The sequence below is a fragment of the Pantherophis guttatus genome, chromosome 7 (assembly GCF_059756535.1).
Source record: "Pantherophis guttatus breed Tessera chromosome 7, ASM5975653v1, whole genome shotgun sequence".
NCBI lineage: Eukaryota > Metazoa > Chordata > Lepidosauria > Squamata > Colubridae > Pantherophis > Pantherophis guttatus.
Window position 1 is genome coordinate 24,511,091 of NC_142069.1, and position 27,260 is coordinate 24,538,350.

General features: G+C 38.7%; 2 protein-coding genes across 5 annotated transcripts in view; one reads left to right on the forward strand and one right to left on the reverse strand.

The window, feature by feature from the left end:
* GLT8D2 (glycosyltransferase 8 domain containing 2) overlaps positions 1–2,690 on the reverse strand; it is a 15,833-nt gene extending 13,143 nt beyond the window's left edge. Inside the window, exons 1-2 of the mRNA XM_034402794.3 lie at positions 2,299–2,690; positions 1,024–1,066 (exon numbers count right to left, since the gene is read on the reverse strand). Coding sequence (XP_034258685.1) covers positions 1,024–1,042 — 19 coding nt within the window. The 5' untranslated portion in view covers positions 1,043–1,066; positions 2,299–2,690. The remainder of the gene's footprint in view (positions 1–1,023; positions 1,067–2,298) is intronic.
* A 3,606-nt stretch (positions 2,691–6,296) lies between these two features.
* HCFC2 (host cell factor C2) overlaps positions 6,297–27,260 on the forward strand; it is a 31,806-nt gene continuing 10,842 nt past the window's right edge. For 2 of the 4 annotated variants that reach the window (XM_034403427.2, XM_034403425.2), the window contains exons 1-10: positions 6,297–6,495; positions 9,769–9,917; positions 12,183–12,343; positions 13,042–13,250; positions 14,235–14,319; positions 18,083–18,186; positions 23,801–23,989; positions 24,727–24,912; positions 26,091–26,137; positions 27,085–27,202. In XM_034403427.2, the coding sequence (XP_034259318.2) occupies positions 6,330–6,495; positions 9,769–9,917; positions 12,183–12,343; positions 13,042–13,250; positions 14,235–14,319; positions 18,083–18,186; positions 23,801–23,989; positions 24,727–24,912; positions 26,091–26,137; positions 27,085–27,202 (1,414 nt within the window). In that variant the 5' untranslated portion in view covers positions 6,297–6,329. The remainder of the gene's footprint in view (positions 6,496–9,768; positions 9,918–12,182; positions 12,344–13,041; positions 13,251–14,234; positions 14,320–18,082; positions 18,187–23,800; positions 23,990–24,726; positions 24,913–26,090; positions 26,138–27,084; positions 27,203–27,260) is intronic. The other 2 variants (XM_034403426.2, XM_034403429.2) reach the window with 1 other exon arrangement.

Below are 27,260 nucleotides of genomic sequence, written 5' to 3' on the forward strand. Positions count from 1 at the left end.
AAGGCGGGGTGGGCTAGAGAAGACAACATTTTGATACATCTGTATAACTGGCTCTGCCCTCAATAGAAGCTATCTTGTGGGATGGGAAAGTCCCCTTCCCACAGCCATTTTACAAGAGTGCTCATTACATGTTTACAAAATAGAATAGAATAGAATTCTTTATTGGCCAAGTGTGATTGGACACACAAGGAATTTGTCTTTGGTGCATATTGTTGTGGTCTGCCAGCAGCCTGCAGAGCTGGCAGCAGAGTCGGACAGTGAGGAGGCTGGGGAGGATAATGGGGCCAGTCCTGGAGTCAGGGGAAGGCCCGGACGAGGGCTCTGCATCGGAGGCAGAGATGGGGCCCTGGCCATCTGGGAGCGATGCGCGGACTCCGGAACCTCCAGAGGCAAATAGCAGAGAGGCAGAGGAACAGGAGGAGCCTGTTCCTAGTGCACACATGTGAAGAGCTGCCAGAAGGCAAGAGCACCTAAAGCAAAAGGGACAACTTGGGAGCAAGGCCAGGAGATGATTGGCCCCTCCCAGAAGGCTTAGAAGAGCAGCAACAGCTCTTGCAACATTGCTATATTTGTTCTTGTCAGCATCTCTTGCTTCTGAACTTTTGCCAAGAAAAGCCTTTGGCAGGATGCCAAAGTAGTCAAAGGTTGGTGATAAGGCCAAAGACTGTTTATGAAGAATTTGTTTTGGACTTGATGTGGACTAAGCTGAGAATGAAGTAATTCTCAGCTGTTCTAATAAAATATGTTTGTTTAGGACTGATTTGTGTCTGGTAATAACTACTTGGGCCTAGGTCACAACACATATGCATTCAGTGTAATAAAAAGAAAAGATATATTCATCAAGAATCAAAAGGTACAACACTTAATGATAGTCATAGGGTACAAATAAGCAATCAAATCATACTAGGAAACAATTAATATAAATCGTAAGGATACAAGCAACAAAGTTATAAAAATCTCTAAGAGCAAAAAAAAAAGATATGGACTCTTAAATTACACTATTTTTTTCTGAAGATGTCTTACTTTTTCGTAATAAAGCCATATGGCCCTTTCATTTGGTTGCAACCTGTGGGTGAAATAAGAGGAAAAAAATCAGAAAGTTAAAACATAACAAAAATATCAAATCTACCATAGGTATACTGAGACCTCTACAGGTCTATACTGGTGTGTTTGAACCTGAAATATGTGAACAAAGCTTGAAGGGATGCAGTTTCTTTCTTATTGCACTCCACCATAATTTATTCAACACTTTCTACTTTTTTTTTGTTTATTTCTCTCTCTTCAACAATTAACAACTAACAATGAAGAAGCAAGCGTATATATTCTGTCTGCTAACTACTGTAGCTACAGGTACATCTACATAAATGAAGAGCTGTCTCTCACCGTTCTTTATACTAATGTATTCCAACCTTGACAAATTTAAGATGTGTGGACTTCAACTCCCAGAATTCTCCAGCCAGCATGGACATCTTAAAGTTGCTAAGGTTGAGAAACACTGTTTTATACTATAAAATACTGTAAATAGCAAACTTTAACTTTGCCTCCAATTTATAGTACTCTCCCTCAATCATCTTAGGAAAACTAACTCACGTTTGTATTTAAATAAATTTCAGTGTTCTACATAACATAATACTGAAGAGTAGTTAGTAAAGTAAAGAAAAGGTAAGCATTATTTTGCCATAGTATTAGCAAGAAAATCATGAGAACTATGAAAATTAAATATAGGCCATTATCATAATGGTGATTTTAACCTAAACATTTTTATAATTCCATATTGTCAACTAAGTAATACTGTTAGATCTTGTCATATTTTTTTAGGTTTTGTAACAACCTAAGAAATTAGTATTTGATAATAAATCCATTAAGTAATACTAATAATATTAAATGACATTCACAGAGATTTTACATTTAGGGTCTAGTTCTCAATATAGCAAACATACTCATAATCTAATCATTCATTCCACACACGAAGAATTAATTTCTTTCATTTCTGGTACACATAAGACACATGTTTTTGCTTTTCAACCATCATGCAAAGTTCAAATGCAAATCAAAGTGAATGCAAAACTTTCTGTAAACAGATAATAATTATATCTATAACTAGAAATTTCTAATGCCCACTTTTACTTAATGAAGAGAATTTAAGAACAAAACTAGAGTTTTCATTTTATTAGCTCAGTACTTTGCTGACATTTCAATACTTGGGATTTTTTCCCCTAAAGGCTGACAAACTCTAGACACAATAGTAAGAAAAGAAAACTGTAAATACTCCATTTCCAATAAAATTCAAAGTTTTACCTTTCAAGGCAACAGCAGAGCAAGTGTGGATTTTTTTTCTCCAGAAAAATAACTTCAAGCAAGCAGTTGCTGTGGGTAGCTGGCTGATTCAGTGTAATAAACATTCATGTCAGAACCACTTTTCTCCTGGGATTCCCACTGAAATCCTACATGCGAGATACTTCAAGGTCCTTTTTAGTTTCTTCAAAACTAATTTGAGGCAGAATTGTTTTTTAAAAAAATCTTCGGTGTTTTACTTGGAAATTACTTTTTTCCTTCCTTTCTCCGTGATTACGGAACTGTACAGAATCCAGACTCGGGCCTGTTGGAATGAGAGAGCTACATAAGTAAACTGCTTCCAGATGTGGTGAATAAGGCAGCTCCAGAATTGGTGAACTTTCCTCCTCCCACCCTAGTTTTTCATCAGAAAGAAAATTCCAGAGACAGGAGGGAAAAGATTGTAGGAAAAGCTCAAGTTTAGATTTTGTTTTAAAATGTTGTGTATATTTCAGATCATCGTGAACAAAGAAGCATCTATAAATTTATAAGCATGAAAAATGAGTAACTGTAGAAAACCCACTATTTTATCTAAAATAATAACCCCAGTCTGTGTTTGCACTGAAAAAATAATTACAGGTTCTGCATCTTTTAGAAGATACAGGGCAATGTTCACCCTATAATGTTAAAGTATAGTTGCGGAAAAGTCATACAGAATATATTTCAGCTCTGCGCTCTGAATATTTCAAGAGGTCATTAAAGATGAGAGCAGACCTACAATCTATCAGTGGGAAACACTCAGTGGCCTCCACGGGGAGGCAGTATGTCAGTTCAGGCCCCTTTTTACATGTGTCACAAGTTAAAAAAGAGATTTAAAGATACAATCACAAAAAACATTTTGATTTTTTAAAATTTCCACCCCCATGCAGATACTTCATGATCATCCCCCTTTTGAAAATAACATTTTAAAAAAGAGTTTTAAGAAATCCCGATGACAAAAATGGCTATCTTGCTGTCTTATATTTTTCTGAACCCTGAAATAAGCACTTGGCCTTATTGCCATGCACTCAAAAGCCCGATTGGGCTTATTATCAGGGTGTGTGTGTGTGTGTGTGTGTGTGTGTGTGTGTGTGTGTGTACACTCATTAATGATTCTGTTTATTTCTGAGCTCAGTTCAAGATATTTACTGCTTCTCTTGTGCTTCTGTTGTGGTTGTAACAGTTAAGAAAGTATTGGATTTTAGACTGTGGAGTGGACCCATGGTAGGTCTATTAATTTAGAAAGAAAAGATTAAAATATGTTACTAAACTAGAAATGCAAGATTAAAATATGTTAATAAATTTAAATAATTTTTCAAAGATGTTTAATGGGAAGCTGTATCATTTCAAATGAATACATAAACATTGGTTTAGTCAATTTGGCCCCCTATATGACATGGCCTTGCAGTCTCTTAAAAATGCCAATGTTTAGCATATGTCCCCTAAATTAGGGGTCCCTAACTCCTGGTTCATGAACCAGTACCAGTCTGTGGCCTGTAAAGAACTGGGTCATGCAAGCTGCAGGTGAATGAGCAAAGCTTCAGCTGTGCATGCATGGGATCTAGCTTACGTGTCAAACACTCATTACAACCTCCATCGGTGGAAAACAATTTTTCTTCCGAAACTAATTCCTTAGTGCCAGGAAGATTGAAGGCTGCTGTTCTAAATAATATATAGAGCAATGTTTGTATTGTATGGTAGTGTGCAGATGCATGTGTTAAAGGCACAATTTTGCACTCCCAGGAACCAATCTAGTCTTCAGCTAAAGGCATATGATGCTGGCTGGCATCCATCACTATTTGGACAGGTCCTCAGGCACGTATGTGTGGTGGCATTTTGAGCACCATTTTTTAGACAAGCCAGAGCTGTGTGTCTCCCTCAAGGTACAACCTCCAATGCACCTAAGCCACCTCTAAGGCCACACTACACCAATGACAAATGCTAAAGTAAGAACAAAAAGATACAGATTTTAGAGTCCAGACTAGATGGATTAGACATACTTCCTGTTGTGATGTTTGCTTACAGAAATGAGCTCAATCACCCTGAAAACATCTTGATGCAACATGTATAGTATAATTACAAGAAAACTGTTGCCTTCTGGTGATTGACTCGGTTTTTGCAACCCAGATTTCATATCTCCATGTACATCTGCATTTATGAAGTGATAGGAAAACTGCATTATGCCCTTTTTCAGGGTCTGGGTCCTCATTTACCCACCTTGTGAGGATGGAAGGCTGAGTCAACCTTGAACCTTGTGAGATTTGAACTGTCAAATTGCAGGCAGCCCGGCCGTCAGCAGAAGTAGCCTACAGTACAGCACTCTAACCACTGCACCACTGTGGCTAATGATGGGTTTCCCTCTTGAGAGGGAAATGATGCCTTAAATCTTGAATCTGAATGGTTTTTTTACATCTCCAGATAGATTAGCTTATAACCATTTTGCTCTTCCTCAGTAGAAGCAATGAATGGCAATTGCGCAAGTACTCAAGAAGACTACAGGTTGAGTAATTTAACACAGTACCTTTAGGGTACAACAGTTGCCAAATAATCTATTCATACCAAGACCTTGCCCTCAGATAACATCTCAAAGAAATTTAGGATTTAGCATTCATTTTCTGCTTAGCTGATACCGAGAAGCATATTCACAAAACTGCAGACAAATTGTGACCATTTTGTGACCTTCCCAACAAACTCATTGTTTGATGGTGTTAAAGGTATCCTCGCAGGATGCAAGATGTTCTAATTATTATTATTATGGTCGGCCATATTATTATTATTATTATTATTATTATTATTATTATTATTATTATTATATTCATTAAACACAAAACTCAGTCAACTAAACATTTAAAAATGTGTCACAAATATGATTGACTGGTGCTAATAGTTGATACGAATTGCTGCCAGCGTCCTAGGTATCAACCAAGTATCTTCTTAAAATATATGATGTTCTGACTAGCGCAGTTCCGCTGGTGTTATTGCAGGAAGCTGCAATTTGATGCGTTTTGGAAAATTTTTGGACATGGTACCAAGGGCCCTAATGACAATGGGTATCACTGTTGCATGTTCCATAACCGTGTAGTTTTGATGGCTAGGTCATGATATTTTGTGATTTTTTTCCAGTTCTTTTTCTTCGACTCTGGTATCTCCTGGTATCAATTTATGTCAATAAATTGTATGTTTCGATTTTTGACAACTGTGATATCTGGCGTGTTATGTTCCAAGTGACGATCCTTCTCATTTTCTTGTGGGACTTTTCGATTACTTTGGAACACAACATTTATTAAATATGAAACTCAGTCAACTGAACATTAAAAAATGCATCACAAATACCATTGACTGGTGCTAATGGTTGATACCGGGTGCTGCCAGCATCCTAGTTATCAACCAAGTACCTTCTTAAGATGTATGATGTTCCAAGTAGCGCGTTTTTTTGCAGTTCCGCTGGTGTTATTGCAGGAAGCTGCAATTTGCTGATGTATATTATAAAATTCTTGGACATGGTACCAAGTGCCCTGATGACAATGGGTATCACGGTTACATGTTTCATCCATATCCGTGTAGTTTCGATGGCCAGGTCGCGATATTTCATGATTATTTCCAGTTCTTTTTCTTCAGCTCTGGCATCTCCTGGTATTATTATTATTATTATTATTATTATTATTATTATTATTATTACTACTACTACTACTACTACTACTACTACTACTACTACTACTATTACTATTATTATTATTATCTCTTTTATTCATTAAACATGAAACTCAGTCAACTGAACATTTAAAAATTTGTCACAAATACGAGTGACTATTCCTAATGGTTGATACGGGTTGCTGCCAGCGTCCTAGGTATCAGCCAAGTATCATCATCTTCTTCTCCTTTTCCTTCTCCTTCTCACAGCTTCATTCCACGCACTTTTTCCCCAGGCCGGCCCGTCCCAGCTCGGTTTCCTCGCCAAACTCCCCAGCAGCTGCTTCAGGCCCCGCCGCGGTGCATTGTGGGCGTGGGCGGATAAAATGGCGGCAGGCGCCGCTGTCCTGAATTGGAAGCGCGTTTCTTCTTTCACGGGGCCGGTCCCCAGATCCCGGCATGGCCATCGCGCCGTGGCGATCCGCGAGCTGGTCATCATCTTCGGCGGCGGCAACGAAGGCATCGCCGATGAGCTGCACGTGTACAATACCGGTGCGGATCGGGGAGGGAGGAAGAAGGGGAAGGAAAAGCAGGGCGGGCTCGGTTGCCCCTGGCGGGGCGCTTTCCCCTTCAGCAGTAACTGCTGCTGCTTCGCTACCCGCGAAAAGGCCTTCGGCGTGGTGGCCTCAGGGTCGGGTTGGACGAGAGGGAGGACGTCTCTGCGAAACTGGGGTAGTGGTGGGGGGCGCCCGGGGATGCTGGGCTTGGGAGTTTGCAACGGGGTTTCAGCCTTCTGCCCTGGCGTAGCTTCGTGACGGACGGAAATGCCTGCCCTCGTTACCTGTTGGGTTTTAAGGGGACACGGGGGACGTGTGTATTCGCCGACACGGAGCCGGCCTTCTGCGCTTAACCGAAGGGAAGAGGCTCCGAAGCCGTTTTGGCTCAAGGGCATCCACGGAGGTTTAGTCCTCGTTCTCTGGGCTGAACTTGTTGTGTAGCCCTTTTCCTTCTTTTATAACCTCGGTGGGGGTGCAGATTGGCGACCGAAGGATGGGAAACAGTCTTGTCAGGTTTTCCCCTGCAAGGTTCAGTCAACCACAAATTTCAGCTTAATGGGTTGGCCATAAAGTGCACCAACGTAGAAAATTGAGTCAACGCAGAAAATTGAGTTAAACTGGTTAATTCCGTTGGTACATTAACTTTGGGTGTGTTGCTTTATATTTGCTTTCTAGTTCCTATCTCCAAGGGCATAATCTTAATCCCTGCATGCAGCTTTATTTTTTGTTATAATGACCTATTCAAGCAGGGAATTACTGTCTTAGTATAGTAGAAGCAGGGAATGAAGGTTTTTAGAGTCTGGGATATACTGTATATATCTTTTTGTGCTGTGTGTATTTTGTGCACACAAGATAAGTACTAGTGAGGACTAGCTATATAAATCTGCAGACTTCTGTTCCTAACGTATAGCATACATCTGTTAGATGAGGATGGAGTAACTTTTGTCTTTCATAATTTTGCCTGATGGTGATGCTAATCAGATAATCAGAGATATGTGGTCTGAATAAAGATGAGTATAACAGTAAAAAAAAAGTCATTGTATCCAGAGATAAGGAAGATTCATATAAAGTAGTGCAACATGAGCAATGTAGGTGTATAAATTATAGATACAATGTAAAGATAAAAGTATGTCAAGAACTGCAAAGTCATCAAAACACTTTTTCTGTTAAGTTTAGTTGACTATGTAAAATACTTATAATTTATAATGCTTTCATCATGGAGGGATTGTGAGTTATTGAATGATTTATTTCAATTAAGCTTTCCAATAAAAATGCTTTGGATCAGTGGAGAAATGAAAAGATATTGTGAATCTATATTAAAAATGGATGATAGTGCTATAAGCATGGGTCAGGAAGTGGCAAAATATTTGGTGAGAATATGTGAAAGCATTTGAAACTGTATTAAGATGTAAAGTAGAATGTTGAGTTCTAGGAAAAGATGATGTGTGCCCAGCAATTTTGCATTGAAATGTTATGAATGGAAAGTATAATTTGTTTGGAAATTTGCACATGATAAATGAGGGAAGTAGTTCGAAGGTATATAGGCAGTAACAGATTTGAATCTTGATTATAGGCCACCAAATTGGTATTTACAAGTAGTCCTTGACTTACAACCTTTTGTTTAGTAACCATTTGAAATTCCAATGGCACTGAAAAAAGTGATTTATGAATGTTTTCACATGACTGTTGTAGCATCCTCATGGTCATGTGATGAAAATTGGGATATTTGGCAACTGCTATGCATTTATGACAGTTAGAATGTCCCAGAGTCACCTTTTGCAACCTCCTGACAAGCAAAGTCAATGGGGAAGCCAGATTTATTTAACAACTGCAGTGATTCACTTAACAACTGTAGCAAGAAAGGTCTTAAAATGGGGCAAAACTCACTTAACAGCTGTTTTGCTTAGCAGTGGAAATGTTGGGCCAATTATGGCCATAAGTTGAAGATTATCTGTAATAAAGTTGTTCAAAGTATAGACTGTGATAACCAATTAGGTTTGCTGAAATTGGGATATCACGGGTGTAATTAGCCTAGCTCTGTGATGGCAAACCTATGGCATGTGTGCCCGAAGTGGCACATAGAACCATGTTGCCTGGCACGTATGGCGTCTCCTGTTTCTTTTCCGGGTTTCTTGCACGCATGCGCGTGCAATAATCAACTGGCCTCTTTGCATGCGGCAGTCCCAGAAACTAGAAGAGCTGGTCTTCTGTTTTCCTGCATGAGCATGCGCACTGGCCAGCTGATCGTTGCGTGCTCATACATGCCAGAAACCCGGAAGAGTAGCTGGCTGAAACCAGAAGTTCAGCAGCTGAAACCGGAAGTTTGTTTTTGGGTGCACGCATGCACCCTGGGCAGCTCCTCTTCTGGGTTCAGGTCCAGGTGCGCGCATGCGCACACTCTCTTTTCAGCACTCAGTGCTGAAAAGGTTTGCCATCACTGGCCTAGCTAGTAAATTTAGAGGTAGACAATAGCACGAATGTATTGCTAGTTTGGGAATGAGGCTCTAGATGTATGAGATGTATTTGTACACTTTGAAAACTTCATGATCCAATCCATTTTGGTAAGGATGAATGTAGGAACATTTTTTTCATAAAACAGGGTTTTATCAAGTGAATCTTTGTGCTGAGGGAAAGAAAGAGACCATACTGAAATTAGATGTGGGAAAGTTATGAGAATAATAGTTTTTACACTGCAAATGAAATATAGAAATAGTTTTGGGTGCAGAACCTGATCATATTACATTTCTTTTTTTAATATTAATTTTTAATATACTGCTTGATGGGAAAGTTGGCAAAAAATAAATTGGGGCCTGTTGATTTTTCTGCAATACTTTGCATGGAGTTTTGAAGTTCAAAATTGTGTGATCAAATTATCCCAACTCCTGCCTTAAGTTATTCGGTTAAAATGAAAACTGTCTGGTATTTTGGTATAGATATTTACATAAAAATATAGTTACCTCTGTTTTACTTAAACAGTTATTATATCAATGTTTTATTACAGAACTGCCTATCTTTTGCACCAGGTTCTAACTGGCAGATCTTGAGACTGATTGGAAAGTAAAGAATCAAACAATTTTCACTTTCCAGATGAAGAAAGGATTTGTTTAAGAATGCAAGGTTTAAAACCTAATAATTAATGAATATTAAAGTCCCATTATTAAATGTAGCGATTCTGTGTTTAAATTTGTGGATGTCTTGTTTAGAAGTAGCATCAGGCTCATGCTATTAATTCTGACCTAGGTCCATTTTTGTATGTCTTTTGCTGCAGCCACAAATCAATGGTTTCTTCCTGCTGTCAGAGGAGATATTCCACCAGGGTGTGCAGCCCATGGATTTGTCTGTGATGGTACCAGAATATTAGTGTTTGGAGGAATGGTTGAATATGGAAGATATAGTAATGATGTGTATGAACTGCAGGTACTGTATGATTGATTTTCACAATTGTTTAACTAGGTCGAGAATCTTGGTATCGTTTAATAAATTCTTAAATGGGTGCCTATATATTGTACATATTAAGATTGGAAGAGGTTGATGTAATAGCAATAGCACTTAGACTTATATCACTTTATATTAATGGTTAAGACCAGGGTGGATTTGATTTAAATTGAGCTGATTTAAATCACAATTTAAATCATGATTTAAATCACAATTTAAATCATGATTTAAATCACTAGTAAAAAGGCTTGATTTAAATCAACTTGATTTAAATCATAATTTTTAAAGAGCAACTGTCATCTCTGCTACTCCTTTGACCCACTGTTGACTCACCGATAGTCCCAGTGTTGCAGAATATACAGCCTCATGCTACATAACTAAGCTCCATTTCATGCTGAATAAACTAAATTATTTATGTATCTTAAATAGAAAACTATCTTACGATAGATTTTTACCCCAAAAGTTTTTTATTAAAATAAATTCAATAAAAAAAAAATCCGATTTAAATCAAAAAAATCTGATTTTTTTGATTTTTTTAAAAAAATCATTGATTTTTATCCACCCTGGTTAAGACACCAGGCTAGAAAAAAAAGGGAAACTATGAATCCTGCCTTAACTGCAAAGCCAACTGGGTAACCTTGGGCTAGTCAGTCTCTCAGCCCTAGGAAGGAGGCAATAATAAACCTGTAAAACCTTGCTAAGAAGATTGCAAGGACATAACTACCCATAATATCAGGCTGATTTGGGATTTCCTTTGAAATTCCAGATAGAATTCTGATTTCTGGAAGGTAAAATAAGCAAATCCTTATCTTCTGGATCTTGGAATGACATCTGTAGATTACAATGCACTTTCTCACACATTCTTTGGTGACTACTAGTACTTTAAAAAAAAGTATCTAAAGTATGCTACCATACTTTAAAAAAAAAAGAATGTGAAAGCTAGCATGCTGGAAATGAAAGAATTAGCTCTATCGTAACATTTATTCCCATTAAAGTCTCTGGTCCTCACATAGTTTCTAGAGGCATTTTTAGAAAATTAATTGACTGAAGAACAGTGCTTGCTTGCTTACTTACTACATTCAGTTTTGGTCGCCACGATGTAAAAAAGATGTCGAGACTCTAGAAAGAGCGCAGAGAAGAGCAACAAAGATGATTAGGAGACTGGAGGCTAAAACATAAGAACGGTTGCAGGAACTAGGTATGTCTAGTTCAATGAAAAGAAGGGCTACGGGAGACATGATAGCAGTGTTCCAATATCTCAGGTGCTGCCACAAAGAAGAAGAAGTCAAGCTGTTCTCCAAAGCACCTGAGGGTAGGACAAGAAGCAATGGGTGGAAACTAATCAAGGAGAGAAGCAACTTAGAACTAAGGAGAAATTTCCTGACACTTAGAACAATTAATCAGTGAAACAACTTGCCTCCAGAAGTTGTGAATGCGCCAACACTGGTGTTCTGTCCCCCGTCCTCACACAGACAAATGCAATATCAAACACGCCTGCCAATAATTTATTGTATAAACAGACCAGAATTCCTGGCAGACGAGTTCTGGCAGCTAACTGTAAAATGCCTGCCAAGTCCAATTAGTACTCCCAAAAAGCAGGAAAGGCCTTATCTGCAGTCCGTTTCCAAAGCGACAAATTATCCACAAGAGTTTAGTCCAAAAGATATCTGAGCTGAAGTGCAGGATTCACGATGTGACTCTTTAGAGTTTAAACTTTTGTCCGTCACAAAGCCTGCCGAGCAATCATGCCCCCTTTTATCCCTTATGGGGCGTGACTCAGTGACTCAGCTCAATCCCTGGCCCTCCCACGCCTCTTCCTTTGCTGCGCACGCTTCTCCCTCCGATGCTGCCTGGGATCAAGCCAGGATTCATCATTATTACTCTCTATCAATGGGTGCTCCGAAATGCTTTCCTCCTAGCCTTCGGATGGAACCTGAGGCATTGCCAGAGAGGAGGGTCCTGGAGAGGGAGGCCTTGTCAGTTCCTCCCCCTCACCTTCTGAGTCCTCTTCCTCCATGAGGACAGGCTCGGGAGTCGGAGTCACAACAACTGGAAGTTTTTATGAAGATGTTGGATAACCATTTGTCTGAAGTGGTGTAGGGTTTCCTGCCTAAGCAGGGGGTTGGACTAGAAGACCTCCAAGGTCCCTTCCAACTTTGTTATTCTATTCTATTGACTTCTGTTGGATGAGAGTTTTGCAGCCACAATAGTAGTAATTTCGTAACATGCTCTTTTTCCATCTACAAGGCAAGTCGATGGCTGTGGAAAAAAATGAGACCCCAGCCCCCTTCAGCAGGTTTGCCTCCATGCCCTCGCCTTGGCCATAGCTTCTGTCTATACGGCAACAAGTGTTACTTATTTGGTGGACTGGCAAATGAGAGCGAAGACACAAACAATAACATTCCCAGGTATGTGGATGAGTTTGGAACAGAATATTTAGTATGATTTGTTTAGGTTTTCTCACTTTTAATCAGCTATACGGTAAAATCAGAATGTACATAGTAAGCCTATTTAGTATTCAAATCTATTCATAATTACTAATATCAAAGAGGAAGATTAGCAATGAACTGTCAAACTGATCATTCTTAAATCCAGAAATATGAAGCTCGATGCTTGAAAATAACAGCAAAAACATGCTTACTAGTAGCATTTGGAGCAGTTTACATTAAGTTTATCTTGGTTTAATGGTTCATTGATCAGAGCTAATGAATGACATTTTAAAACCTCTTAATGTTGCTTTAGCACCCTTAAGTTGCAGTGTCTGTACATATTTCAGTTTGTTTGTTATTTAGCCTATAGTTAAACTAATCTAAAAGTTGGCGCTCCACCCCATACATTTTAAAATTGGCATAGTGAAAAAAAAAAGTTTTAAAATGCTTCTGGAAGACATATGGTAGTTTTGACAAATCTCCAGGTGAGGAAAATTCCTCATTTTTTTTCTTTTTGAAATCTGTTTTTTTTTTTACAAACATTTAATATACTGTATCCTTTGCAAAAAAAGGCTTTGTTGTGTAAAAACCTGGGGATTGCATTTACAGGTTGAAATTTCTTTATGGTAGTGCCATAGAAAGTTATTGGTGTTTTCTGTATTTATAACCCTCTTTAGATATTTAAATGATTTCTATGAATTGGAGTTACAGCATGGATCAGGAGTCATAGGCTGGAGTATTCCATTGACCAGAGGAGTTTTGCCATCTCCCAGGGAATCCCACACAGCTGTTATATACTGTAAAAAAGACTTGGGAAATCCAAAAATGTTTATGTTTGGAGGGATGTCTGGTTGCCGGCTTAATGACCTTTGGGAGCTTGATATAGGTGAGTACAATTGCAAGTAAAGTTGTGTGAGTTATTTTTTTAAAAATACACTAAGGAATAATTAATTCTGAAGGATTTGTTGTGTGATGGGAAAGTTTGCATCACCTTGTAAATTTATTCTTAAACTTCAGCTCTATCTGAATGCTATTTCTTACAGCACACAGTAAAATAAGCAGTTTGACCTAATGGATTGTAGCCATTTCTAAGTTTCATCAAAAGTATTTGTTACATCAAAAGTATTTGTTGCATTATGTTTTAATACTGATAACATGACAAGTATTTTTTAAACTACAATTTTAAAAAAAGAATTTCAAAATATTGTTTCTTTGAGTGATTATTTAAAAACAAAATAGTCTTGAAATAGTATTTAGTCAAAACAAGACTAAAGACTTGTTTTGAGAGATGGCTTTGTCCTTTAACACTTGTTTTGCAAATACAATAATAATTGCTAGGATATCACAGACTCTAGAATTGAAGGTGGGCAATAATCACAGGTGATAAGAAAAGTTCCATTTCCATAACTCAAAGATCTTGTTTGAGGGATGAAATGCAAGTGTAAAACTAGTGATGGCAATTTTTCTTTTTATTTTGCTTGTAACCTTGCATAAAACTTTATATTTGGAATTTGGATTCTGAAAAGTCTAAGGAAGATTACCAATTTTCATCGCATGTGGCACTGAAAAATAAGTGCTCCACCATTTAAAATACCACCTTCCTGTATGTTGTAACTAACTTTTGGTGCCTACAAATATACTTTTCAAAAATAACCCTCCTTAGCATCTGTCTGTGCACAACAAATTTCCTGAAGTCTGAAAAACAATATCTTACAAGTGTGTTTTACATAAATGTTCATGGAGTAATAAAATATTCATAGAGGTTTTTTTATTGGGAGCCGCCTAGAGTTGGTTAGAACATGGATGGCTGTATAAATGTTATAAATAAATAATCCCTTCTATATGCTTTCTCTGTTTTTTCCCTTAATAGAGACAATGACTTGGTCGAAACCAGAAACTAAAGGGACAGTGCCACTTCCCCGTAGTCTCCATACAGCCAGTGTAATAGGAAACAAGTATGTCTGTTGTTAAAAGCTCACCTATAGAAAGGTACACCTAGTAGGAGACCATTACTCTAGTGTTTGTATTTAGGGATCCTGCTTGTATGTGGAATGTAGTAAGCATCAACCCTGTGAGAAACACTGCCTGCAGATTAGGGGAGCTAACAATAGACCTCCAGGAAACCAAAATGGATTTCTTAAACATATGTTTTTTATTTGGGGACATATAATCTTCTGCGCATGACTTCAAATTTAATTAGAAAGCCCAATACATCTTTTAGAAAGGAAAAGAAAAAGACAAAGAGCTTTGAAAATCGGAAAAGGCTTACTTACGCATTGATATATTTATTATATGTTGGTGCATTCGGAGGGCAAAAAACTTTATAGTATAAGTAGCATAAGAGTAATGCTAATGTCTTATTTCTAGAAGTTGCAATTTAATATTGTAACCAATCCATATAGTTTGTTTAAGATGTTGCAGAATTATTCATTATAAATAAGAATTTGTAGTTGATTGCTATTATTGATAATACTGCTTTTTTATAACTTAGGTGTTTTCTAGCTCTATTATTTCATTGAAGATTGCGGCTATACATTATAGCATATATTCTGGCGTCTATTTAACTTTATCCCTCAAGATACATTTTTGGGGCATTACATTTCTATTTAAGTTGGAGTCATGTGATCTCCATACCACCCCTGCTAATGTGATGCTCAATTTGTATATAAAATTCAGATGAGTTCAGAAACACGATAGATAGAATATTTGTTTCCCTACAATCACTGTGCATGAACTGTTGCTAGAAATCTGACCAGAACTCAGGGCAAGGAGATTTGCATCTGAATTCCACCACTATAAGCACTGGACACCAAACGTTTGTTCTGTAATGAAAATTACCCTACATTATGCACTTTATTTATTTATTTGATTTATATACAGTAGTTGCCTATGAGTGGTGCAGTGGCCTAGAGGTGGAGCTCTCACCTCACAATCAGGAGGCTGTGAGTTCAATCCTAGGTAGAGGCAGATATTTCTCTCTCTGGGCACAATGACAATATATCTGCTGAATATAACTCCGCATTGGCGACAGGAAGGGCATCTGGCCAGTAAACACTCAGCTCTATTCAGTTGCCCATAGACAGTAATCCACTCACCACACAAAAAAATCATCAATAACAACAGAAGTCCCCTATTCATCTGACTCAAATACTTGGGAAAACAGCCAGCTCTTCAGTGCCTTATGAAAGGCTAACAGGGTTGGGTCCATTTAAATCTCTACAGCAGTGTTTTTTTCAACCTTGGCAACTTTAAGATCTTTGGACTTCAGTCTCAGAATTCTTCATGTTGGCTGGTGAATTCTGGGAGTTGAAGTCCAGATGTCCTAAGGTTGAGAAACATTACTCCAGAGGGATGCTATTCCACAGGGCAAGTACTGCCACTGAGAAGGCACAACTCCAGGGTCCAACAAGATGACATTGTTTGATAGAAGGCCCCTGTTGGAGCATGCCCTCTTTACTAAATTTGGTGGGCCAAACAGAAGCAATGGGAAAAAGATGATCCCACAAGAAGCTGGCCCTATGCTATGAGAGCTTTATAGATAACAACCAGCAACTTGAATTGCACCTGGAAGCCTCCTCAGAGCCAATGCCACTTGTAGAGCAATAGTATTTGAGGGGCATAACGAAAAATACCAAAAACTGCCTACATTCGGCTACATTCTGGACCAGCTGCAGTTTCTGAATGTTCTTCAAGGGTAGCCCCATCTAGAATAAATTACAGTAATCCAAACAGGAGGTGACTAATGGATGGATCACCGTGAGCAAGGCTTCTAGGCTCAGTAATGGGTAGAACTGGAACACTAGATGAGTCTGTATAAAAGCATCCTGGCAACGGCTGCCAAATGTTCTTTGAGCTCCCTCAATCTTCATTTCTGCATTGCATGAATATTATCTTCTTATATGAAACTCCCAAACTAATTATTGATTAGCTACATTGCTACAGAATCAAATGGCCTCATATCCTTTACTAGATTTTCATGTTTCATTTGATTTACAGAATGAAAAAGCGATATATCCATAACCATTCATTGGATATAATCCCTTCTTGTCACCCACTCATAACTGAAGAGCATGGTTAAAATTAAATATGTACTGTATAATGTTGACATTAAATGTGTATAATTGTGCCATGAGAGAATGTATCTAATGATCTAATGTATCAATGATTAGGTTTAGTAATAGATGACGACAGATACTGTGATTGCTTGCCATGGTGTTTATGTGGACCTCCAAATCAGCCTTGACTCCAGGTAGTTGCCTAGACAAGTCCCTGCAGTTTTCTTGACAACATTTTTGAATGTGGTTTGCTCTTGCCTCCTTCCTTAGGGAGTGTCTAGCCCAAAGTTCCACAGCTGACTTTATACCTAAGAAAGACTAGAATTCAGTTTCATGTCTCATGCTTTTAACCAGTCCACCATATTGTGTGTCTACTGTGTCACAAATAAAGATAGTGGACTGTGGACTTCACCTGCCTCGTGAGGGAAATTATGCACTATCTACATTATCATGTTCTTCATTAGTATCGCCTAGTAGTTGTTTTAAGATTGGCTTGTTGCTAGAGATGATCAGATTTTAAAACAGTTTATAGCACCATTCAGAAGGCATGTAGTAATTCTGTATTCTTTTAAAAAAATAATTTTCTGTTTGGAAAAAAAGATTAAAAATAAGGGAAAGATAGTATTAGGACCTCCCTCTCCATAAAATTCTAAATGAAACACAGTAATTTCATGATTTGAAAATATTGTTTGAAAGAAGCTGAGTCCTCTTTCAGTTAGCCCAGTATAACTCTGTATTAATTTACTGTCGAAATACTATGATGTTTTAATATATGTTTTTATAGTAATTCATGCTTATGGCACAATGTAGGTTCACCCATCATGCTAAGGTACAATGTGATGTTTGCTTTAAGCTTACAGAAGTATAAACCATTGCTTTATGGCTCAACATATTCATAATTTCAAAAGGGACAGAGTGGCTCAATGGCTAAGACACTGAGCTTGTTGATCGAAAGGTCGGCAGTTCAGCAGTTCGAATCCCTAGTGCCGCATAATGGGGTGAGGTCCCGTTACGTGTCCCAGCTTCTGCCAACCTAGCAGTTCGAAAGCACGTTAAAAATGCAAGTAGAAAAATAGGGACCACCTTTGTTGGGAAGTTAACAGCATTCCGTGTGCCTTTGGCATTTAGTCATGCCGGCCACATGACCACGGAGACATCTTTGGACAGCGTTGGCTCTTCGGCTTTGAAACGGAGATGAGCACCTCCCCCTAGAATTGGGAACAACTAGCACATATGTGCAAGAGGAACCTTTACCTTTTTATTCATAATTTTAATAAATAATGGCTGAATAAGCCATAGACTAATGCAATTTATGAAGCCAATTGAAATTGTTCTATCCTTTCAAAGCTAAGATACTACACAAATAAATTAACAATACATTATTTTAATGCAGCTTCTAAAGCAACTTTAGTAATCAGTTTTGTATTTTGTATTAATGTCTTCTTTAAAATCTAGTAAGCAAAGACATTATTGGTTATTCATTTCTCTGAATGTATGGCTTGAGAGGACTGGAGAAATGGGAAAGGGGGTAAGATCAAGTTTTAGTTAGGAACTAGTAGTTTCTGTATAATTTGTAAGATGAAACGAAGCTCAGAAATTAATTGTGCTTATATCCTCCCCCACTTTGTTCCTGTCTTCACCCTCCATGTTCTTATATTTGCAGAATGTACGTTTTTGGTGGATGGATCCCACAGAGTACAGATGAGAGCCTCCCTGCTCAAGATGGGGAATGGAAATGTACTGGTTCATTTTCTTACTTAAATTTAGGTTAGTATACTTCATTTTTTATCACTTACAGAGTAACTGTGTACCACTTACGTCTGCATGGGACATAATCTGCCATCACTTTTCTACCTTATGCGTAGCAGGGATTCCACTACATTGGATAACCCTGCAGACAGTAGATCTCTGCAAATAATATGGCTGTGTTCTTAAAATAATACTGGAAATTGCAACAAATGTTAAAAACAATACACTTAACCTATATCACTTAATTTTATAATAAGTGATTATGGCTCTGTGTTGCTTTGTTATGGAGCAGCTCCAGGGAAGAGGCCAATGGAGCAGTTGTGAATGTAGGTTGCCACTCCACAAGGCAGACTTCAGGTTTATAGTCCCCATCACTTTCAGTGAAAGGTGGCTCTTTGTATGTATGTACCGTATTTTCCGGCGTATAAGACGACTGGGCGTATAAGACGACCCCCAACTTTTCCTGTTAAAATATAGGGTTTGGGCTATACTCGCCATATAAGACTGCCCCTCTTCCAATGCACACCAAATAAAAATTAAAAAACATCAACTGGCTCACCTACAATGTAAAAGCAGCTGTGCTAGACCCAAAATGGCCCCTGTAACAAGCAGGAACCTCACACAGCCACAAAAAGCCCCCCCAAAAAACTTTCACACTCTAAACACACACAACACAACACAACTGGCTCACCCACAATGTAAAAGCAGCTGTGCTAGACCCAAAATGGCCCCTGCAACAAGCAGGAACCTCACACAGCCACAAAAAGTCCAAAAAACCAACTTTCACACTTTACACACACAAAATTCCACATACAGCTTTGTGAGATTTTGTGTGTTTGTGTAGTTGGAGTGAAACACTACAGAAACACACTAAATCTCAGAAAGCTGCACAAATATTATTTTATTTTATTTTATTTTTATTTTTATATGAAAGCTAAATTTAAAACTTCCTAAACTTTAAATGGCTAGGTCTAAAAAAGAACAACTAAAAAAACCCCAATTGACTATTTTTTTTAAAGCTCCCAAAGAGGAAAAAAACTTACCCAATAGAACAGGGGTCTCCAACTTTGGCAACTTTAAGACTTGTAGACTTCAACTCCCAGAATTCCTCAGCCAGCTTTGCTTTGCTGGCTGAGGAATTCTGGGAGTTGAAGTCCACAACTAACTCCTTGCTTGATTGCAGGCAGGGAGTTGCTTGCTTGCCTGAATAGATTCAGGCAAGCAAAGCAAGGCAAGCGTTGCGACTAGCAGCTGAGGTAAGCAAGCTGGAGGGGGAAAACTTTTTCCCTTTTACATGGCTCTGGCCATCCCAGCTGAGTTGCAGGGAACTCAGCTGGGATCGTCAGAGCTGGGATCCTCAGAGTAAAAGGTAAAAAACTTTTTCCCTTTTACGTGGTTTCTGGCGATCCCAGCTGAGTTGCAGGGAACTCAGCTGGGATCGTCAGAGCTGGGATCCTCAGAGTAAAAGGTAAAAAACTTTTTCCCTTTTACGTGGTTTCTGGCGATCCCAGCTGAGTTGCAGGGAACTCAGCTGGGATCCTCAGAGCTGGGATCCTCAGAGTAAAAGGTAAAAAACTTTTTCCCTTTTACGTGGTTTCTGGCGATCCCAGCTGAGTTGCAGGGAACTCAGCTGGGATCCTCAGAGCTGGGATCCTCAGAGTAAAAGGTAAAAAACTTTTTCCCTTTTACGTGGTTTCTGGCGATCCCAGCTGAGTTGCAGGGAACTCAGCTGGGATCGTCAGAGCTAGGATCCACAGAGTAAAAGGGAAAAAACTTTTTTCCTTTCACGTGGTTTCTGGCGATCCCAGCTGAGTTGCAGGGAACTCAGCTGGGATTGTCAGAGCTGGGATCCTCAGAGCTGGGATCCTCAGAGTAAAAGGTAAAAAACTTTTTCCCTTTTACGTGGTTTCTGGCGATCCCAGCTGAGTTGCAGGGAACTCAGCTGGGATCGTCAGAGCTAGGATCCACAGAGTAAAAGGGAAAAAACTTTTTTCCTTTCACGTGGTTTCTGGCGATCCCAGCTGAGTTGCAGGGAACTCAGCTGGGATTGTCAGAGCTGGGATCGCCAGAGCTGGGATCGCCAGAGCCATTTAAGGCTCATCAGAGCCTTTCGGGCTGGTCTGCCTGGTTACAGGAGAACTACACCCGGCGTATAAGACGACCCCCGACTTTTGAGAAGATTTTCATGTGTTAAAAAGTCGTCTTATACGCCGAAAAATACGGTATGTATGTATGTAAAAAAAGTCAGATTTTTTCAAGCTCTGCCCTCTGCTTTGAGATAAAAGCCTGGGTGGCGCAGTGGTTAGAGTGCAGTATTGCAGGCTACTTCTGCTGACTGCCGGCTGCCTGCAATTTGGCAGTTCAAATCCCACCAGGCTCAAGGTTGACCCAGGCTTCCATCCTTCCGAGATGGGTAAAATGAGGACCCAAAATTGTTGGGGGCAATATGCTGACTCTGTAAACCGCTTAGAGAGTGCTGTAAAGCACTGTAAAGTGGTATATAAATCTAAGTGCTATTGCTAAAAGAGATTTAGTCCTTTTGAAACTCAGGCTAGAACTTGGCAAAAGTCTGTGGAGCCCATTTGCAAATAGTGGGATTCTCCATCTCTCCTGCAGACTCTAAATAACATGTGGCACCTCAAGAAGCTGTGGAGGTTCAGGGAATTTAAGCAAGGAAAAAATATACTTCAGGTAGTTGCTATTCCTGTAGAAACAAATCACATGTTTAACCAAGAATTAACATTAGGTTTATGATTCCTTTGCTGCGTTATGCCGAGTCTTAAGTCTCTGGCTCTGTACATCAATTATGAAATATGATGTTTGATGCCAGCCTTCATGCATATCTCAAGTTATGTACATGAAGCTAATATTCTTATGATCCATTATACTTCTTGTGTGATCCATACAATCATGGGCAGATACTTTTCCATTTGTAGGACAATAGTATCGTCTTGTGGTCTTTCTAGAGTACTGTCTTTTCTTTTGGATTTTGATCTTTTTCACAAGTTATTAGTGGTGGTATATGGTGATATGCACAGCTTTGTAATTTATCTTCTTCAACATTGAACGGTTGCATTTTAATACTCAAAATTGTGATTTCTTATATTTTCTCTTTTCTTTTAATTTCTTTTAATAAAGATTGTGTTTATATCTCCTGTGGTATTGCTGTATCTCCCAAGAGGGCCGAAGAATCTAGTCACTGTCACTATGATATACTTCCAGGAGATAGCATTAATGAAATGATTTCCTTGTTTTACATTTTGACTTTTTAATTGCCAGAAAAATAGCATACTGTAGGTTGTGAGAACTCTATCCAATTAAATATACCGTATATACTCGAGTATAAGCCGACCCAAATATAAGCCGAGGCACCTAATTTTATCACAAAAAACTGGGAAAACTTATTGACTCGAGTATAAGCCTAGGGTGGGAAATGCAGCAGCTACTGGTAAATTTCAAAATAAAGATAGATACCAATAAAATTACATTAATTGAGGCATCAGTAGGTTAAATGTTTTTGAATATTGATTTCAAAGAAAAACAGTAAACTAGCTCTGTAAGTGGAAAAGAGGATCAACAAAAACAATATGGTATCAACAATAACTTTAAAAGTACTGTATATGAGTTGGGTAGCTATATAAATTTGTTTAATAAATACAATGGGAAAGATCTTTGGGGATTCCAGAATTTACATGGCACTAATTGGATTTTTGATCTCCCTTTTATTTTGAGACATAATAGACTAGTTTTACACTATAAAAAAATTACACAAGAGAATTTTGCTTCCAGGGGGCTGCAGGGAGTCTTGCTAGGCACCCCCCTCATGCCCCTAGCAAGCCTCCCTGCAGCCACTGGGAGCCAAAAAGGGCCCCACCCCACCCCCATGCCCCATTTTACCTTTAGCAAGCCTCCCTGCAGCCCCTGGGAGTCAAAACGGTTGCAGGAAAAAAGGCATTTTTTCCTTACTCAAGTATAAGCTGAGGGGGGCTTTCTTCAGCATAAAAAATGTGCTCAAAAACTCGGCTTATACTCGAGTATATATGGTATGTGCTGCTGAAGCAAGTAGGGAGAGGCATACCAGAGGAAGGGGAGGATGACAAGTGAGGTACCTTTTGGAAATTAATTAATGGCAACAGGAATTACCAAACTGCTATCCCAAAGTAGAGGTCAAGGCCAATGTGTGAGGACCCAGAGGGCTTCTAGGGGGAAAAAAAACCTACTCAAATGTACTTGAAAGACTGGACAAGGGATTTTCTTTGTTGAAAATATAAAACATGTGAGAGTTCTTTGATATGGTCCTGTGTGTCAGGGTTCCAAGTAACACACCCATAGCAATCAGAACTCAGAGGTAGTTGGATTCCTCAAAGAATAGATTTATTGGATATGTCATATTGGCATGAGGTGGTGAAAACCGACTCTAAATGTTCCCGTGGTTTTCACCTAATTAAAAGTAAAAGTTATTTTACTTTTTTTTTTTTAATTTGATTTATATGCCGCCCTTCTCCGGAGACTCAGGGCGGCTTACAATGCGTTAAGCAATAGCCTTCATACTTTTGTATATTTATACAAAGTCAGCTTATTGCCCCCACAAACTGGGTCCTCATTTAACCTACCTTAGAAAGGATGGAAGGTTGAGTCAACCTTGAGCCTGGTGAGATTCGAACTTGCAATAATTGCAGGCAGCTGGTGTTAATCACAATGCTTTTAGTCTGCTGAGCCACCAGGCCCTACTTTCTCCAAACAATCAGTCACATGGTCCAAGCAGGATACAGTCCAGTCCCCTCCTTCTGGACACCTGGTAGGAATGTCCTTGGTTCCCAAGAGAAAGTATTTTATTTTGGCTACAGCACCCCAGCTATCTCTACTTTCCCCTCCCTTTCCCACAGCTCCAGTTGTGGCAGCACTGAAGCCCCAAAATGGCCACAGCTGGGTCAGCTTCAGGGTTGACACTGTGATCAATTGGTACTTTTTGGGAATGGTGTTTAACACATGTAAGTAGATTAATGGGAAAATCTTCAAATGTTAAAGATGTCATTGTGAGGCTGAATTTGAAATTTCAAAGCTTTGGAATCAAACCGCTTATCAGGAATTATGGCTGTATCATATGAGGAAGGTGGGAGTGGCTAAAATGAAGATCAGGTTTTGAATCTCTAGCTTCCTACCTTCTAGGACTTGCTGGATCTAAAGGGCAAATGATGAAACATAGTATCTTCATCTCATCAATGCCATAATTATGTACTTGCATCAGGCATTGGGATGCAAGTAAATAATCATTCATCTGATGATTTTACATACAAGTTATTTTTTATTTCATTGTGCTTTGCTATGGATGCTGCTGTGTGTTATATAGTTTAAATATGTGAATAGGGTGAAAAAAACAAACCATTATATCTTTTAAGCCAATAAACTACTATTGACAGACTTGTTGCTAGTTTAACTCTAGTTAATAATTATGTGCATTACATAGATTTTATAGGATTTCCTGGTTTATTTTGTTTTTCTACCTCCAAGAAGCAGTGGTAAGAATGAATTTGCTCATTATGAGTTAGAGTATATTAAGGAGTCGGTGTAGAGTTACTTTGATTAAATCCTAATGCAGTCAAATATTTTTTTTAATTTAATTTGTTATCAGATACTTTAGAATGGATAAATCTAATCCCAGATTGCCAAGAAGATAAAAACAATGTGTTACCAGGTCCAAGAGCTGGCCACTGCACAGTCATTGTTGGCTCTCGCTTGTATATATGGAGTGGCAGAGACGGCTACAGGAAAGCTTGGAACAATCAAGTGTGTTGCAAAGATCTTTGGTATCTAGATACAGGTGAGCAGTCTACCTAATACTTTCTGATAACATTATTGATGGTGATTAAAAACCTGCTCAGATTTAAATGTATTTGCTTTTCTGTTTTTGAAATTTTTAAAAAATCAGCCCAGTAATGTAAATATGCAAGAATTGCTCTGTTCTGAGACTCCACACTTAGGTTGGATTTACACAATCCACAAGGCTGAAACATGGTTAGTTTGTTGTTTAGTGTTATGAGAACCCAGGCAGTTAAATTAGTTCAGTAAATTACGACTCGCTTAATGATGGATTCTGTGATTGATTCCATTTTAACATTTCAATTCTAACATTTCTGCCCTGCAGTTTGAAGAATTAAGAAAATACTTTAAACCTCCTTTTCCTTCCCAGTTTACATATTTGAGCAAACCATCATTTTCTATTGTATCAAAATTGTCCAAACAAAGGATATTAAGGAATTTTGTGCCTATAGATTCGGGCATCAGGAGGGAATCTCTGGGGGAATTCTGGAAGTTGAACTCTAAAGTTGTTGAGATTGAGATACACTCTCTTAGAGCTTTTGACACCAGGTATCAGATAGGCTTGGACTATCCTTAGAATATTAATGTATGTTCCTTCTCTTCATTTGAGAGCTTGCTGGAATAAATACTTTTTTTTCTGTAGCATGCTGTGTACATAATTCTTGTATTAGAAAATTTTAAATCTCCTTTAAAAAGGTTTACATTTTATTGTAATTGAATGCATTCTTCTCTTTTAAGAGAAACCACCAGCACCATCACAAGTACAGCTGATCAGAGCTACAACTAATTCATTTCAAGTTAAATGGGACGAAGTTCCTACTGTTGAAGGATACCTTCTTCAACTAAATTTAGATGTGCCCACACCGGTTCCAGCTGATGTACACTTTACTGTGACGCCTGAACTACAGTCATCCTGTGTGCAAGGTAAAGCAGCACATTTTCCAAAATTAAAGCAAGTTTATAAATTACATGAGTAAAACAGTTGCATAACTCTTCTTTTTCTGGAATGTCTCTTGTTGTTTGGGATTGATTCTGGCCTAACTTCTGTTCTAGGATCTTGCTTATCTGTTGTAGGTTGGTGCATGTAATCACCTAACCTGTCTTCCTCGGGTCAGGTCATAGCAAGCAAAGCATAAAGTGACAAAAGGACCCAATTTGTCTTACAAAGATTGATTTTATAGTGTACCTTTCAAATGTCAGAGGAGACTTGAAGTCTTACAACAAACCAAAAGATTTCACAGATGGAAAGAAAGCATAATATGGATATTTTGAAGCAACCTGAACCTACAGGTTCTGAACAATGCTCTTTCTTAAAGAAACTTAAAAAGTCAAAACTGCAAATATTAAAAAAATGTTATTTCAGCTTCAGATCAACCCATCATACATCAGACCTGGGCATTTTGGCTGTCCCTTTCTGGCCCATGTGAGGCCACTTGGAAGTTACAAAATAAAATGTAAATAAGAATGCTGGAGGGGCAGGAGAAGAAGACAAGTGTGCTCCTTTAGTTGACTGGCAAGAGAAAGAACTTTTCTGCACTTGCGGCAGAAGCAGCCGGGCTGAAGCGAGGCTCCATGTTCCCTCCTCCCTCAACACATTGGCACCAGCAGCAGAATTAAGTTCGGCCTATTGATTTGGCCTTTATAATAGTCCCAGTTTCTAATGTGGCCCCTTGGGAAAATTAATTGCCCATCTAGATATATGTCAACAAAATAATCATAATTGATCAAGCTCCATGTTTTGGAGATGACTAATTTCTTTATCAATCTTCATTCCAGGATTGGGGTTGGCTGATTGTTTTTGGCAGAAAATTAAAAAATGAAAGGCAAAATGAAGTTGTCTCCTTTCCTTTTAAACAATAATCACCTGAGATGGAAAATTTTCTGGTCCTGATTGATAATTTAGAATTAAACTTTCCCTGGCTTTACTGAATTGTGCCCACTATCTAGATTGAGTCATTCATCCATCCATCTCAGAATCAATGGGAGGGTCTTTTCTCCTTTAATTCCTTTAACTATTTGTACCTTTACATAGAAGAGCATCCCCTCTCCCCCTTTTCTTAGGCAGCAAATTCTAAAATTAATGAATATTGTCCTTCTTCCAGGAACTAAACTGGATCTCCACCCCAAAACTCTCAGTGCCTCAAGCAATGTAAGTTAATACTGTGAAGAATATTATTAGGAATTTTCCAAATAATATGACTATGTGCTCAAAAAATTATAATGTAATTGGTCTATATGTTTATTAGCAAACAAAACCCTTATTACCTAGTAGCTGTTCTAAAGCCAAAATACTAATTTTGCCCAATCAAATCTCCCTAGTGTTGACTAACTAGGATAATTAACATGCAAACGCTACATATCCAAGGATTCAGCAGTATGGTGATGCCACTCACACTGGTACCCAACCATCCAGCCTATCACACCTTTTTTCCCATTGCTTTCCTAAGCAACAGAAGCATCATCTGGTAGACCATGCCTATGTACCCACTTTAAAGGGCTCTTGTAACACTTGTTCCTCATCCCAAGTTAAGATCTCCCAAGCTTCTTTTTATCCTACCTAAAGTAGCACCAAATCCAAGCTTGCCAGCAGACCCACTGGAGAGATATTAAGCCCCTGGACCCAGTTGCTAGATGGATTTTTTTTTTAAAAGGGATCACTATATCACCATTACATATATCACTACCACATTAGAAGTATAATTCAATGACAATTTTTAGAGTGGATTTGGGGGACCAATCCAAGACTTTGTGTATAGGTTGTGCATCCTGCTTTTGGGAGCCAGTTTTCCCCTCACACAGCAGCATATGGGAGGATGTAGTAATAGACACTAGTGTTCATGTGATTAGGGGCCCAAGGGGATATTCTCCCCATTCTTCAGCAGAATGAGTTCAGAACCTATGTTGACTCACACTCCCCCCCCCAAAAAAGTTCAGATATTAGTTCCTACATAAACCATAAAATCTATAGAGACTATTGGGTGAAAGATTCATAAAGCTGTTGTTCCCACCTGAAGCAGAATCACGAGTCCTTAGATGCCGAAATCCATAAACGTAGTGGTTACTACAGAGAAATTGGTGCTTGTCTTCTCTGTCTAGGTGCAAATTTCCATTTCAGAGGCTAAAGCCAAGATTCCAGAAACTGAAAATATGAAGAAAAACCGTTCCGTTTCCAAAGAGTCCAATGTCCCTTTATGTTTGCCTGCTAGCACTTTAGGTAAGCAGCACTAAGTTGAAACTTATTTGTCAGATGTGGTTCCAGGTGTATGCGGGAT